At 46.3% G+C, this 17,416-nt stretch overlaps 1 protein-coding gene across 1 annotated transcript in view; it reads left to right on the plus strand.

The window, feature by feature from the left end:
• LOC140128047 (matrix metalloproteinase-21-like) overlaps positions 1-3,335 on the plus strand; it is a 40,421-nt gene extending 37,086 nt beyond the window's left edge. The window contains exons 5-7 of the mRNA XM_072149409.1: positions 905-1,162; positions 1,982-2,142; positions 2,229-3,335. Coding sequence (XP_072005510.1) covers positions 905-1,162; positions 1,982-2,142; positions 2,229-2,507 — 698 coding nt within the window. The 3' untranslated portion in view covers positions 2,508-3,335. The remainder of the gene's footprint in view (positions 1-904; positions 1,163-1,981; positions 2,143-2,228) is intronic.
• Positions 3,336-17,416: the final 14,081 nt, after the last annotated feature.

The raw sequence follows: 17,416 nt of genomic DNA on the forward strand, positions 1-17,416 counted from the left end.
AGCTGTACTGGAGACAAGCAGTAATATGTACAGGCAGTACTAGAGACAAGCAGTAATATGTACAGGCAGTACTAGAGACAAGCAGTAACATGTACAGGCAGTACCAGAGACAAGCATTAACATGTACAGGCAGTACTAGAGACAAGCAGTAACATGTACAGGCAGTACTAGAGACAAGCAGTAACATGTACAGACAGTACTAGAGACAAGCAGTAACATGTGCAGGCAGTACTAGAGACAAGCTGTAACATGTGCAGGCAGTACTAGAGACAAGCAGTAACATGTACAGGCAGTACCAGAGACAAGCAGTAACATGTACAGACAGTACTAGAGACAAGCAGTAACATGTACAGGCAGTACTAGAGACAAGCAGTAACATGTGCAGGCAGTACTAGAGACAATCAGTAACATGTGCAGGCAGTACTAGAGACAAGCAGTAACATGCGCAGGCAGTACTAGGGACAAGCAGTAACATGTACAGGCAGTACTAGAGATAAGCAGTAACATGTACAGGCAGTACTAGAGACAAGCAGTAACATGTACAGGCAGTACTAGAGATAAGCAGTAATATGTACAGGCAGTACCAGAGACAAGCCATAACATGTACAGGCAGTACTAGAGACAAGCAGTGACCTGTATAGATAATAGTAGAGACAAGCAGTGACCTGTATAGATAATAGTAGAGACAAGCAATGACCAGTATAGACAATAGTAGAGACAAGCAGTGACCAGTATAGACAATAGTAGAGACAAGCAGTGACCAGTGAAGAGCAGTTGCAGTATTTGGCCTCCATACTGTGGCCATGGATCCTACTGATCCCTATGGGTAGCTGAAGGTTGTGTAGAGTGTTTGGGAGTCTGTGTGTAGAATCCTTATCTTCTGGTGTCTTACATGTCTTTTCAGGGGTCTGCGAGGGTCCATTCGATGCCGTCTTTGATCTGCTATGGACAAAGTGGAGTCTTAGGGGGGCACCACGCGTGAGGTTCAACACATTCTTCCTTAGAGGACAATGGTCTTGGTTATATGAGAACAAGAACAACCGAACCCGTCCCCGAGACCCCAGACTGATTTCTAATGAATGGGGGATCCCGAACCAAACCAAGCTGGATGCCGTTCTCCATATCTGGTCTCCACCTGCACAAGAGACATGTTTCTTCTCAGGTCAGAACAGACTCTACGATCATCGGTGAGGGTGATAAGTGTCTACATTAGAGCATGCTGGGAGGGGTACTGAAGATTCCTGGGGTATTTTTTGGGTTGATATTATTTGCTTAAAGGAAATCTACCATCAAAATCCATCATGATACACTACGGACACATACTAATAGAACCAGACACCGTGACTGTGGTAATCTTCTTATATTTGTTATCCACGACCTCCTTCCTTCTCAAATCAACTATTAAAATTATACTAATAAGTGTGAAGGGCTATTAGGGGTGTTACCAAAGTCCTTCCATGCTGTAGTATTACACAGGCTGTTACATTGCCTTTTGCTCCATCATCACTTCCTCCCTACTTCTGCCTGATGATCCTGTCCAGTGTAACAGCCTGTTTGGCTAAAGCATCAATGGGCTCTGGTTACACCCCCAGGAGCCCTTCAGACGCACGAGCATAATTTTAAACGTTGATTTTAGAAGGCAGGAGGCCACGGATAAAAAATATAACAAGATTACCACAGCACAGTGCCTGGATCTATGAGTGAGTGTCCCTGGTTCATCAGGATGGATTTTGATGTTAGATTTCTTTTAAAATTGTATGTGTACTCACACTGCTGTGCTCATGGCATTGAGCTTCTTCAGTCTTCTCTGAGTTAAAGCTGTATCAGGTTCCTGATTGGATGTTAGAGTTGTCACTTCAGGCATAGGGGAGGGGCTGTGGAGTGCAGAGTGCTAAGAGGACAGCAGTGTGAGGACACGTAGAAACTAATATCATGAATACAATATAACAATTTGGCTGTTAGGTTTTGGATATTTTTGCAGGAGCCCATGTGTGGACGTATCACTCCAGCAGATATAAGATGCGATCCGCTGCCCCGTCCCCTCAGCTCATCCATGAGAAGTTTCCTGGGATCTCCGGACCTATAGATGCCGCTTACTTCAATCACACTCAGAAAACCATCTACTTCTTCATAGGATTGAAGGTGAGTCCACATGAGGCCCAGTTGTCCACCATGCTACTGTTTTCTTCTTCCTTGTCCTCACTGTATTGCTTGAATCTTCTACTCAGGTCACTGTTTTCGATACCAAGACCCACCAACCCCTTGGAGGATACCCACGGAGGATTACTGAGATATTCCCTCCAGTGCTGCCCTTAGACCACCCCATCGGACACCTGGACGCTGCCTACTACTCCTTTACACACCAGGCCTTATTCTTCTTTAAGGGCCTCTACTTCTGGAAGGTGGTGGGATCCAAGGAGCGATCCCAGAATCCCAGCCTGCCGTATAATGCTGTGATGCCCAGTAGGAGGGTCTCCGAGCAATGGTTTGATATCTGTGAGCAGTGAGAGGTCATACAGCAGTCATTGCTCTATAGTTATCTACCCCACTGCCTGGGTGGCGATACTATGCTCTGCCGAGCACTGCTCCTTATTGGGACAATGTATTGTGTCCTACAGGCAATCAGGCTTGGACTATGGTTCCTTAGGTCCACCATACTTCTGGGGTCCACCTCGTTAAAATATCCTAGTACCCCCTAAATTAAGTTGTCTTCTACTGTATCTCTGGGTACTAGGTACTAGGTTACAGGCTGAGCCCACCGGAGGATCCTCTGATGCTCTGGTGGGCCTGTCCGACACTACAGGCAATGCTCCTTGTGCTGCCTACAGATAGCCAACCTTTAAGTCCAATCTAACCATTTACTCACAGGATAGTTACATATAGGTGGTACTAGCATGTTTTCTCAAGTCCTGACCATGAAGTGACTCCAGGACCTTTAGTAAGCAGCAACTAAAGCACAGGCCTAATCATGGTGTAAAAAGGGGGAGTCAAGCCAAGTGGGGGAGTGTTCACTGACTGCTGGGACCCCCACAATCTCTACACCCTGTAGAGAATGAATAGGCAGCCATGTAAATGTGAACTGCACCATTCAAGGGTGTTACAAGGCACCACCTTTTCATGAGCAGCACTAGACCCCCAACAAGTAGATAGGACATAACTTAAAGAGAACCATTCACTGCCTCAAGCATGTGGAACTGAAATTACCATCCTTTACGGGCTACGCAGGTTCAGGGGCACTTAGAATTTTATTTGTAGCCTCCACAGTTACAGAGATATCAGTCCACATATCTGACTATTATGTCCTCTCCACTGTCAGAGAGGAGGTGCTGGAGCAGAGGAGGAAGCAGTGTGTGTTCTGATAATCTTCTCTCACACTGATATTATCATAACATATGCCATCTCCTGTCAGAGAGAAGGTGCTGGAGCAGAGGAGGAAGCAGTGTGTGTTCTGATAATCTTCTCTCACACTGAGATTATCATAACATATGCCATCTCCTGTCAGAGCGGAGGTGCTGGAGCACAGGAGGAAGCAGTGTGTGTTCTGATAATCTTCTCTCACACTGAGATTATCATAACATATGCCATCTCCTGTCAGAGCGGAGGTGCTGGAGCACAGGAGGAAGCAGTGTGTGTTCTGATAATCTTCTCTCACACTGAGATTATCATAACATATGCCATCTCCTGTCAGAGCGGAGGTGCTGGAGCACAGGAGGAAGCAGTGTGTGTTCTGATAATCTTCTCTCACACTGAGATTATCATAACATATGCCATCTCCTGTCAGAGAGGAGGTGCTGGAGCAGAGGAGGAAGCAGTGTGTGTTCTGATAATCTTCTCTCACACTGATATTATCATAACATATGCCATCTCCTGTCAGAGCGGAGGTGCTGGAGCACAGGAGGAAGCAGTGTGTGTTCTGATGATCTTCTCTGACACTGTGCTTATTATTAGACACGCCCCCTCCTCTTCTCCAGCTCCTCCTCTCTGTCAGTAGAAAGGATTACACTGGTCAGGGCATGGGACTGATATCTCTGCAACCATAGGGGGTAGAAAGAAAATTTAAAGTGCCCCTGAATCTGTGTATCAGCCCTTACACTATGTCAATCTACACATGTGTGAGCTGGTGAAAGGTCCACTTTAAACTGATCGTAATATCCTTTTAAAAGGAAATTCTTAGCTTTGAAGTGGTGTATATATCAGTGGCAATACTTTTCTATTGACAAATTAAATCTTTTTTTTTTATAAAGTTTTTTTTTAAAAAAATATGTTTTTTCATGCTGCCAGTTATTGCTGTATTTTATGTGTTTTTTTTAATTAAAAAATGATAATATCACTATTTTTTTCCTTGTGTTTGTCTTACCACACGCTTCACTTTTGGGTGCTGAAATCTCAGTCAGTTACCTGTGATGTCATCGCTGTTTACCTGATACACATTTGTGATGTCATAGCAGCTTATAAGATAGGGCATCTCATGTCATTGGTGGTCTTCATATGTAGCAGTCGGACCCCGAGAAGTGACTGCTCCCCTCTGCACCTCTTCCCTGTATATCTACTACAGTATGTGACCTCTATACAGGGGTTTTGAGAAGTTTTAGAAACCTGCAGTTTCCACAGCTGACCACTGGGGGGCTCCACATCATCACCCATGAGCCGCCGCCTATTCAATGCTTGGAAGTAACTCGATATTGAGATGTAAATTGTAATATAATAAACCAAACTAAAAATATCTGCTATGTCTGAGCTCATAACCCGAGTAAGAAAGTATTTAACTGCCCTTAGAATAAATCCAAAATATAGGCCCCTTTATGGAAAAATGAGTGCAGAGCTCTGCCATCAATGAAACCAATCACCAGACGTCGTATGGCGGTATTATGTGGACACTTATGGGAGGCTTCTTTGGCAGCAATAGGACAGTACTATGTGCATGCAGTGTGGTATTGTGTGCATACCAATTTGGCATGCATTGTGCATTGTAATCTGTAGGCGCTATATAGTGGGACAACTATGTGGGCACTATAGGGTGGTGCTGTGTGGAGACTGTATGAATGCAGTCTATTGGCATGGTATGGCGGTATTATTCGGAGACTGTATGGCATAATTATTAGGTACATTATGAAAGCATTGTGTGGGAAAGTAATGACTGTACTATGCAGGCTCTATAGGGTAGGGTTGTGTGTATACTGTATTAATGTAGATTATTGGCATGGTATGGCAGCATTATTTAGATAGTGAATGGCAGTTTTATTGGGGAATGATGTGGCAGCATGGTAGGAAAAATAAATAACGGTGCAATGTGGGCTCTATTTCTATTCGAACATATAAACGTCTATATCTCCTGAACCCCGGCACCTAGAAACACAAGCTAAGTGTCATATTCAACAGGAGAATCCGAGTGTGTATAGATGCTTCACAGAATCTGAGATATCCACTCTCAAAGTTGCTGTAAAAAATGTAGATTTTTACATAAAGCTTTCTATTTCTGAGATTTTGGGGGTCATTTACTAAGGGCCCGATTCGCGTTTTCCCGACGTGTTACCCGAATATTTCTGATTTGCGCAGATTTCCCCTGTATTGCCCCGGGATTTTGGCGCACGCGATCGGATTGTGGCGCATCGGCGCCGGCATGCACGCGACGGAATTCGAGGGCCGTGGCCAAGCGAAAACCCGACGGATTCGGAAAAACTGCCGCATTTAAAAAAAGAAATGTGTCGCTTGGGACGCGCTTACCTTCACTCAGCCCGAGCCGGTGAACTCCAGTGCGTTCAGATGCTTTTCAGCGCAGCAGCGCCACCTGGTGGACAGCGGAGGAACTACCTTGATGAATCCCGGCCGGACCCGAATCCAGTGCAGAGAACGCGTCGCTGGATCGCGAACGGACGGGGTAAGTAAATCTGCCCCTTTGTGTTTCTAGGTGCCATGGCTCCTGAGATATAGGTGTTTGCAGTGTGTCCCTCTAGGTTTCTAGGTGCCATGGCTCCGGAGATATAGGTGTTTGCAGTGTGTCCCTCTAGGTTTCTAGGTGCCATGGCTCCGGAGATATAGGTGTTTGCAGTGTGTCCCTCTAGGTTTCTAGGTGCCATGGCTCCTGAGATATAGGTGTTTGCAGTGTGTCCCTCTAGGTTTCTAGGTGCCATGGCTCCGGAGATATAGGTGTTTGCAGTTTGTCCCTCTAGGTTTCTAGGTACCATGGCTCCTGAGATATAGGTGTTTGCAGTGTGTCCCTCTAGGTTTCTAGGTGCCATAGCTCCTGAGATATACACTCACAGGCCACTTTATTAGGTACACCATGCTAGTAACGGGTTGGACCCCCTTTTGCCTTCAGAACTGCCTCAATTCTTCGTGGCATAGATTCAACAAGGTGCTGGAAGCTCCTCAGAGATTTTGGTCCATATTGACATGATGGCATCACACAGTTGCCGCAGATTTGTTGGCTGCACATCCATGATGCGAATCTCCCGTTCCACCACATCCCAAAGATGCTCTATTGGATTGAGATCTGGTGACTGTGGAGGCCATTTGTGTCCAGTGACCTCATTGTCATGTTCAAGAAACCAGTGTGAGATGATTCCAGCTTTATGACCTGGCGCATTATCCTGCTGAAAGTAGCCATCAGATGTTACAGGGTACATTGTGCTCATAAAGGGTCAGCAACAATACTCAGGTAGGCTGTGGCGTTGTACCAAGGGGCCCAAAGAGTGCCAAGAAAATATTCCCCACACCATGACACCACCACCACCAGCCTGAACCGTTGATACAAGGCTGGATGGATCCATGCTTTCATGTTGTTGACGCCAAATTCTGACCCTACCATCCGAATGTCACAGCAGAAATCGAGACTCATCAGACCAGGCAACGTTTTTCCAATCTTCTACTGTCCAATTTCGATGAGCTTGTGCAAATTGTAGCCTCAGTTTCCTGTTCTTAGCTGAAAGGAGTGGCACCCGGTGTGGTCTTCTGCTGCTGTAGCCCATCTGCCTCAAAGTTCGATGTACTGTGCGTTCAGAGATGCTCTTCTGCCTACCTTGGTTGTAACGGGTGGCGATTTGAGTCACTGTTGCCTTTCTATCAGCTCGAACCAGTCTGCCCATTCTCCTCTGACCTCTGGCATCAACAAGGCATTTCCGCCCACAGAACTGCCGCTCACTGGATGGTTTTTTCTTTTTTGGACCATTCTCTGTAAACCCTAGAGATGGTTGTGCGTGAAAATCCCAGCAGATCAGCAGTTTCTGAAATACTCAGACCAGCCCTTCTGGCACCAACAACCATGCCACGTTCAAAGGCCTCAAATCACCTTTCTTCCCCATACTGATGCTCGGTGTGAACTGCAGGAGATTGTCTTGACCATGTCTACATGCCTAAATGCACTGAGTTGCCGCCATATGATTGGCTGATTAGAAATTAAGTGTTAATGAGCAGTTGGACAGGTGTACCTAATAAAGTGGCCGGTGAGTGTAGGTGTTTGCAGTGTGTCAGCTGAAGGCAGAATGTAGAAGAAGCTGCAGGAAAGACTTAGGCCCCTTACATACGAATGTTGTGGTGACTGATATCTTATATCGCCATAGACGCCCCATCTTTTCATGTACCTACGGCCACTATATGCTCTCTCACCAGCCTGCGGCCATGGCGAGCATATGTTTGTGTGAAAGGGGCCTTAGTTTACAGTTTGCAGAAGGTCATGCACCCTCTGCATCTGTAGCTGAACCTTGGAAAGGGGGATGAGATGACCCTGTACATATTTATAACATGTCCTAGTAAAAGGTTATTCAGTTTTTCTACTTTAACTAAGTGACAAAAAATTATTTTTTTCATATTTGCAGTCATTTATTGGCTACTTTTATAAAGAAAAAAATATGCAATTAATAAAACTATCCTATCAAGTTAAAGGACATCCACCACCAGGATGAAGGATTGTAAACCAAGCACAAGGACATACTGATGTGTGCCCCCTCTGGCAGGATCTACTCTTTTTTTTACAAAAAAAGGCTTTCAAAATTATGCAAATAAGCCTAAGGGGCTACAGGCTCCATAGGTGTTAATGGAGCCTGGAGCCTGTCTGGCTCATTTGCATAATTTTGAAAGCCTTTTTATCTTAAAAAGAAGGGCATACTACAATTATATGTACATTATTTAGGCACAATATGGGGGTATTATGTGGACCTAAATATCTTGGGGACATTGGGGATCATTTACTAAGGGCCCAATTCGCATTTTCCCAACGTGTTACCCGAATATTTCCGATTTGCGCCGATTTTCCCTGTATTGCCCTGGGATTTTGGTGCACGCGATCGGATTGTGGCGCATCAGCGCTGGCATGCACGCGACGGAAATCGGGGGGCGTGGCCGAACGAAAACCCGACGTATTCGGAAAAAACGCCGCATTTAAAAACGGAAAATGTGTCGCTTGGGACGCACTTACCTTCACTTGGTCCGGGTCGGTGAATTTCAGGGCATCCGGATGCTTTTCAGCGCAGCAGCGCCACCTGGTGGACGGCGGAGGAACTACCTTGATGAATCCCGGCCGGACCCGAATCCACCACAGAGAACGCGCCGCTGGATCGCGAACGGACCGGGTAAGTAAATCTGCCCCATTGTATGGAAGATTTGGGTATAATTTGGATATATACCTGGGTTACATACACTAGTACATAAGATAGAAGTGTCTGCACATTAGGTCTGTAAGTACAGTAAGTAGTCCCCGGGGGTGTGGTGATCATCGTCACCTCTAGAGGTCGATCTATTCATTCATTGATTACTTGAGATCACACCAAACCAAGATCAAGAACTTGCCTCTAAATCCTTCTGCCTTTAATCTCTGCTCTTAAAGGGGTTGTCCAGAATTAGTAAGACATGAATACACCCTGCTGCAGATAAGGAGCTGATGTGTCCATGACCTGCCATATACATGTGTATGTACCCTGTGCAGAGCAACCGCTACCATGTCACATGTCTGCTGCGTTGTGATGTCACCAGTGCATGTGGTTAAAGAATGACATCATCACCTTGTATTATGTGACCAGTAAGGTCACCGGTGCACAAAGCTACAGAATGACATCATCATATTATATATCACTCCAGTATAAAGTTACAGTATGACATCATTATACTGTATGTGTTGGCTTGTGAAGTCACGGGTGTATACATCATCCCCACGTATACGGCAGCCTGTGATGTCATCGACATATATAGCTACTTGATGACATCAGGTTCTTGCGTAATGCGGCCTGCGATGTCATTGGTGTACATAGTAATATAATAACGCCATCATATTGTATATGGCAGTCTGTGATGTCACTGATGTATACAGCTACTTAATGACATCATCTTCTTGCATAATGCAGCCTGTGATGTCACTGGTGTCTGTAGTTACTGAATCCCATCCTGTATATGGCAGCCTGTGATGTCACTGATGTACTATACAGTCATAGCATCCCATCATACTGTATATGGCAGCCTGTGATGTCACTGATGTACTATACAGCCATAGCATCCCATCATACTGTATATGGCAGCCTGTGATGTCACTGATGTACTATACAGCCATAGCATCCCATCATACTGTATATGGCAGCCTGTGATGTCACTGATGTACTATACAGCCATAGCATCCCATCATACTGTATATGGCAGCCTGTGATGTCACTGATGTACTATATATAGTCATAGCATCCCATCATACTGTATATGGCAGCCTGTGATGTCACTGATGTACTATATAGTCATAGCATCCCATCATACTGTATATGGCAGCCTGTGATGTCACTGATGTACTATACAGTCATAGCATCCCATCATACTGTATATGGCAGCCTGTGATGTCACTGATGTACTATACAGCCATAGCATCCCATCATACTGTATATGGCAGCCTGTGATGTCACTGATGTACTATACAGCCATAGCATCCCATCATACTGTATATGGCAGCCTGTGATGTCACTGGTGTACTATACAGTCATAGCATCCCATCATACTGTATATGGCAGCCTGTGATGTCACTGATGTACTATACAGCCATAGCATCCCATCATACTGTATATGGCAGCCTGTGATGTCACTGGTGTACTATACAGCCATAGCATCCCATCATACTGTATATGGCAGCCTGTGATGTCACTGATGTACTATACAGCCATAGCATCCCATCATACTGTATATGGCAGCCTGTGATGTCACTGATGTACTATACAGCCATAGCATCCCATCATACTGTATATGGCAGCCTGTGATGTCACTGATGTACTATACAGCCATAGCATCCCATCATACTGTATATGGCAGCCTGTGATGTCACTGATGTACTATACAGCCATAGCATCCCATCATACTGTATATGGCAGCCTGTGATGTCACTGATGTACTATACAGCCATAGCATCCCATCATACTGTATATGGCAGCCTGTGATGTCACTGATGTACTATACAGCCATAGCATCCCATCATACTGTATATGGCAGCCTGTGATGTCACTGATGTACTATACAGCCATAGCATCCCATCATACTGTATATGGCAGCCTGTGATGACACTGATGTACTATACAGCCATAGCATCCCATCATACTGTATATGGCAGCCTGTGATGTCACTGATGTACTATACAGCCATAGCATCCCATCATACTGTATATGGCAGCCTGTGATGTCACTGATGTACTATACAGCCATAGCATCCCATCATACTGTATATGGCAGCCTGTGATGTCACTGATGTACTATACAGCCATAGCATCCCATCATACTGTATATGGCAGCCTGTGATGTCACTGATGTACTATACAGCCATAGCATCCCATCATACTGTATATGGCAGCCTGTGATGTCACTGATGTACTATACAGCCATAGCATCCCATTATACTGTATATGGCAGCCTGTGATGTCACTGATGTACTATACAGCCATAGCATCCCATCATACTGTATATGGCAGCCTGTGATGTCACTGATGTACTATACAGCCATAGCATCCCATCATACTGTATATGGCAGCCTGTGATGTCACTGATGTACTATACAGCCATAGCATCCCATCATACTGTATATGGCAGCCTGTGATGTCACTGATGTACTATACAGCCATAGCATCCCATCATACTGTATATGGCAGCCTGTGATGTCACTGATGTACTATACAGCCATAGCATCCCATCATACTGTATATGGCAGCCTGTGATGTCACTGATGTACTATACAGCCATAGCATCCCATCATACTGTATATGGCATCCTGTGATGTCACTGATGTACCATACAGCCATAGCATCCCATCATACTGTATATGGCAGCCTGTGATGTCACTGATGTACTATACAGCCATAGCATCCCATCATACTGTATATGGCAGCCTGTGATGTCACTGATGTACTATACAGCCATAGCATCCCATCATACTGTATATGGCAGCCTGTGATGTCACTGATGTACTATACAGCCATAGCATCCCATCATACCGTATATGGCAGCCTGTGATGTCACTGATGTACTATACAGTCATAGCATCCCATCATACTGTATATGGCAGCCTGTGATGTCACTGATGTACTATACAGCCATAGCATCCCATCATACTGTATATGGCAGCCTGTGATGTCACTGATGTACTATACAGCCATAGCATCCCATCATACTGTATATGGCAGCCTGTGATGTCACTGATGTACTATACAGCCATAGCATCCCATCATACTGTATATGGCAGCCTGTGATGTCACTGATGTACTATACAGCCATAGCATCCCATCATACCGTATATGGCAGCCTGTGATGTCACTGATGTACTATACAGCCATAGCATCCCATCATACTGTATATGGCAGCCTGTGATGTCACTGATGTACTATACAGCCATAGCATCCCATCATACCGTATATGGCAGCCTGTGATGTCACTGATGTACTATACAGCCATAGCATCCCATCATACCGTATATGGCAGCCTGTGATGTCACTGATGTACTATACAGCCATAGCATCCCATCATACCGTATATGGCAGCCTGTGATGTCACTGATGTACTATACAGCCATAGCATCCCATCATACTGTATATGGCAGCCTGTGATGTCACTGATGTACTATACAGCCATAGCATCCCATCATACTGTATATGGCAGCCTGTGATGTCACTGATGTACTATACAGCCATAGCATCCCATCATACTGTATATGGCAGCCTGTGATGTCACTGATGTACTATACAGCCATAGCATCCCATCATACTGTATATGGCAGCCTGTGATGTCACTGATGTACTATACAGCCATAGCATCCCATCATACTGTATATGGCAGCCTGTGATGTCACTGATGTACTATACAGCCATAGCATCCCATCATACTGTATATGGCAGCCTGTGATGTCACTGATGTACTATACAGCCATAGCATCCCATCATACTGTATATGGCAGCCTGTGATGTCACTGATGTACTATACAGCCATAGCATCCCATCATACTGTATATGGCAGCCTGTGATGTCACTGATGTACTATACAGCCATAGCATCCCATCATACCGTATATGGCAGCCTGTGATGTCACGAGTCTATATAGCGACTTGATGACATCATGTAAGGCAGCCTGTGATGTCACCGCTGTATATAATTATAGTATGACATCATCATATTGTATAATGTTCTCGGTGATGTCACTGCTCTGTATAAGTAGTTACAGAGACTGTGATGTCCCTAGTGGAATGAGATCTATGATGACATCATCATACTGCATAATGACATCACTGATAGTAGTAGGTGCACCACATTTTACGCTTTCCACATTTTGGGGAATACTAAGCATTGAGCTGCACTGTGATTGGCTGATGTTGTAGTCCGCAGTTCTTGGCAATTAAGTGGTTAACGAGGCAGAAAAATGCAATCTGCACATTCACATCCCCGGCATGTCCTCATTGATCGCTTCCCCTTGCAGGATCAGGGGTTTGGAGAGCAGGGGGGATCTTCTTCTGCCCCCTCAGCAGCGACAATCGATTCCTGCGCCAAGGACTCATTAACCCCTTCCTCCGGGGGTCACCTGACAATTAATGTATCTATAATTAAAGAGGAAGACTCAGTGAATTCCTTATGGCTGAGGATGGGGGGATATTTCCTATTAATGGATATATGCGCTGCACAGGATGCGGTGGCGGGTGAGAGCAGCGGGTGCTGTGGGCACCGGGTCACCCCCATGCCAGGGCTAAGTGCAGAGTTTCCAGGAACAAGTCCTTGGCTTCTATGTTCTGTCCCATCAGCAGCCGCCAACATGAATATTGTATGAGCAGCAGGACTGCCGACTCTTCACTGCACCCTCGCCCGGGCTGAGGAGCTGGCAGTCCACCCGCTGTGCCCTAGCTGAGGAGCTGGCACTCCACCCGCTGTGCCCTGGCTGAGGAGCTGGCACTGCACCCGCTGTGCCCTGGCTGAGGAGCTGGCACTCCACCCGCTGTGCCCTGGCTGAGGAGCTGGCACTCCACCCGCTGTGCCCTGGCTGAGGAGCTGGCACTCCACCCGCTGTGCCCGGGCTGAGGAGCTGGCACTCCACCCGCTGTGCCCTGGCTGAGGAGCTGCCACTGCACCCGCTGTGCCCTGGCTGAGGAGCTGGCACTGCACCTGCTGTGCCCTGGCTGAGGAGCTGGCACTCCACCCGCTGTGCCCTGGCTGAGGAGCTGGCACTGCACCCGCTGTGCCCTGGCTGAGGAGCTGGCACTGCACCCGCTGTGCCTGGGCTGAGGAGCTGGCACTCCATCCGCTGTGCCCTGGCTGAGGAGCTGGCACTGCACCCGCTGTGCCTTGGCTGAGGAGCTGGCACTCCACCCGCTGTGCCCGGGCTGAGGAGCTGGCACTCCACCCGCTGTGCCCTGGCTGAGGAGCTGGCACTGCACCCGCTGTGCCCTGGCTGAGGAGCTGGCACTCCACCCGCTGTGCCCTGGCTGAGGAGCTGGCACTGCACCCGCTGTGCCCTGGCTGAGGTGCTGGCACTGCACTTGCTGTGCCCTGGCTGAGGAGCTGGCACTCCACCCGCTGTGCCCTGGCTGAGGAGCTGGCACTGCACCCGCTGTGCCCTGGCTGAGGAGCTGGCACTGCACCTGCTGTGCCCTGGCTGGGGAGCTGGCACTCCACCCGCTGTGCCCTGGCTGGGGAGCTGGCACTGCACCCGCTGTGCCCTGGCTGAGGAGCTGGCACTGCACCCGCTGTGCCCTGGCTGAGGAGCTGGCACTGCACCCGCTGTGCCCTGGCTGAGGAGCTGGCACTGCACCCGCTGTGCCCTGGCTGAGGAGCTGGCACTGCACCCGCTGTGCCCTGGCTGAGGAGCTGGCACTCTACCCGCTGTGCCCTGGCTGAGGAGCTGGCACTGCACCCGCTGCGCCCTGTGCATGAGGGCATCGTATAGCGGTATTACACACTCATATGGGATTATTCCCCTCTACATGCTGCAGCGTTACAGATGGCCGGCCCCATGCTCTACTATTCTGACCTCACTGTCATACCAGGGATCCATAGACCTATGCCCATACATACAGTACAGTACTATGCTCATACACAGGCCTATGCCCATACATACAGTACAGTACTATGCTTCCACACATAGTACAGTACTATGTTCATACACAGACCTATGCCCATACATACAGTACAGTATTATGCTCATACAGAGACCTATGCCCATACATACACACTACTATACTCATACATACACAGACCTATGCCCATACATACTCAGTACTATGTTCATACACAGACCTATGCCCATACATACAGTACAGTACTATGCTCATACACAGACCTATGCCCATACATACCGTACAGTACTATGCTCATACACAGACCTATGCCCATACATACAGTACAGTACTATGCTCATACACAGACCTATGCCCATACATACCGTACAGTACTATGCTCATACACAGACCTATGCCCATACATACAGTACAGTACTATGCTCATACACAGGCATATGCCCATACATACAGTACAGTACTATGCTCATACACAGACCTATGCCCATACATACAGTACAGTACTATGCTTCCACACATAGTACAGTACTATGTTCATACACAGACCTATGCCCATACATACAGTACAGTATTATGCTCATACAGAGACCTATGCCCATACATACACACTACTATACTCATACATACACAGACCTATGCCCATACATACTCAGTACTATGTTCATACACAGACCTATGCCCATACATACAGTACAGTACTATGCTCATACACAGACCTATGCCCATACATAGCGTACAGTACTATGCTCATACACAGACCTATGCCCATACATACCGTACAGTACTATGCTCATACACAGACCTATGCCCATACATACAGTACAGTACTATGCTCATACACAGACCTATGCCCATACATACCGTACAGTACTATGCTCATACACAGACCTATGCCCATACATACAGTACACTACTATGCTCATACACAGGCATATGCCCATACATACAGTACAGTACTATGCTCATACACAGGCCTATGCCCATACATACAGTACAGTACTATGCTCATACATAGACCTATGCCCATACATACCGTACAGTACAATGCTCATACACAGACATATGCCCATACATACCGTACAGTACTATGCTCATACACAGGCCTATGCCCATACATACAGTACAGTACTATGTTTATACACAGACCTATGCCCATACATACAGTACAGTATTATGCTCATATAGAGACCTATGCCCATACATACACAGTACTATACTCATACATACACAGACCTATGCCTATACATACTCAGTACTATGCTCATTCACAGGCCTATGCCCATACATACAGTACAGTACTATGCTCATACACAGGCCTATGCCCATACATACAGTACAGTACTATGCTCATACACAGGCCTATGCCCATACATACAGTACAGTACTATGCTCATACACAGGCCTATGACCATACATGCAGTACAGTACTATGCTCATATACAGACCTGTGCCCATACATACAGTACAGTACTATGCTCATACACAGACCTATGCCCATACATACAGTACAGTACTATGCTCATACACAGACCTATGCCCATACATACAGTACAGTACTATGCTCATACACAGACCTATGCCCCTACATACAGTACAGTACTATGCTCATATACAGACCTATGCCCATACATACAGTACAGTACTATGCTCATACACAGGCCTATGCCCATACAAACCGTACAGTACTATGCTCATACATAGACCTATGCCCATACATACAGTACAGTACTATGCTCATACACAGGCCTATGCCCATACATACAGTACAGTACTATGCTCATATACAGACCTATGCCCATACATGCAGTACAGTACTATGCTCATACACAGACCTATGCCCATACATAGCGTACAGTACTATGCTCATACATAGACCTATGCCCATACATACAGTACAGTACTATGCTCATACACAGGCCTATGCCCATACATGCAGTACAGTTCTATGCTCATATACAGACCTATGCCCATACATGCAGTACAGTACTATGCTCATACACAGACCTATGCCCATACATACCGTACAGTACTATGCTCATACACAGACCTATGCCCCTACATACAGTACAGTACTATGCTCATATACAGACCTATGCCCATACATACAGTACAATACTATGCTCATACACAGACCTATGCCCATACATACCGTACAGTACTATGCTCATACACAGGCCTATGCCCATACATACAGTACAGTACTATGCTCATACACAGGCCTATGCCCATACATACAGTACAGTACTATGCTCATACACAGACCTATGCCCATACATAGCGTACAGTACTATGCTCATACATAGACCTATGCCCATACATAGCGTACAGTACTATGCTCATACACAGACCTATGCCCATACATACCGTACAGTACTATGCTCATACACAGGCCTATGCCCATACATACAGTACAGTACTATGTTTATACACAGACCTATGCCCATACATACAGTACAGTACTATGCTCATACACAGGCCTATGCCCATACATACTGTACAGTACTATGCTCATACACAGACCTATGCCCATACATACCGTACAGTACTATGCTCATACACAGGCCTATGCCCATACATACAGTACAGTACTATGCTCATACACAGACCTATACCCATACATACCGTACAGTACTATGCTCATACATAGACCTATGCCCATACATAGCGTACAGTACTATGCTCATACACAGACCTATGCCCATACATAACGTACAGTACTATGCTCATACACAGACCTATGCCCATACATACAGTACAGTACTATGCTCATACACAGGCCTATGCCCATACATACAGTACAGTACTATGCTCATACAAAGGCCTATGCCCATACATACCGTACAGTACTATGCTCATACACAGACCTATGCCCATACATACCGTACAGTACTATGCTCATACACAGGCCTATGCC

Source organism: Engystomops pustulosus, chromosome 4, assembly GCF_040894005.1.
Source record: "Engystomops pustulosus chromosome 4, aEngPut4.maternal, whole genome shotgun sequence".
NCBI classification, from domain to species: domain Eukaryota; kingdom Metazoa; phylum Chordata; class Amphibia; order Anura; family Leptodactylidae; genus Engystomops; species Engystomops pustulosus.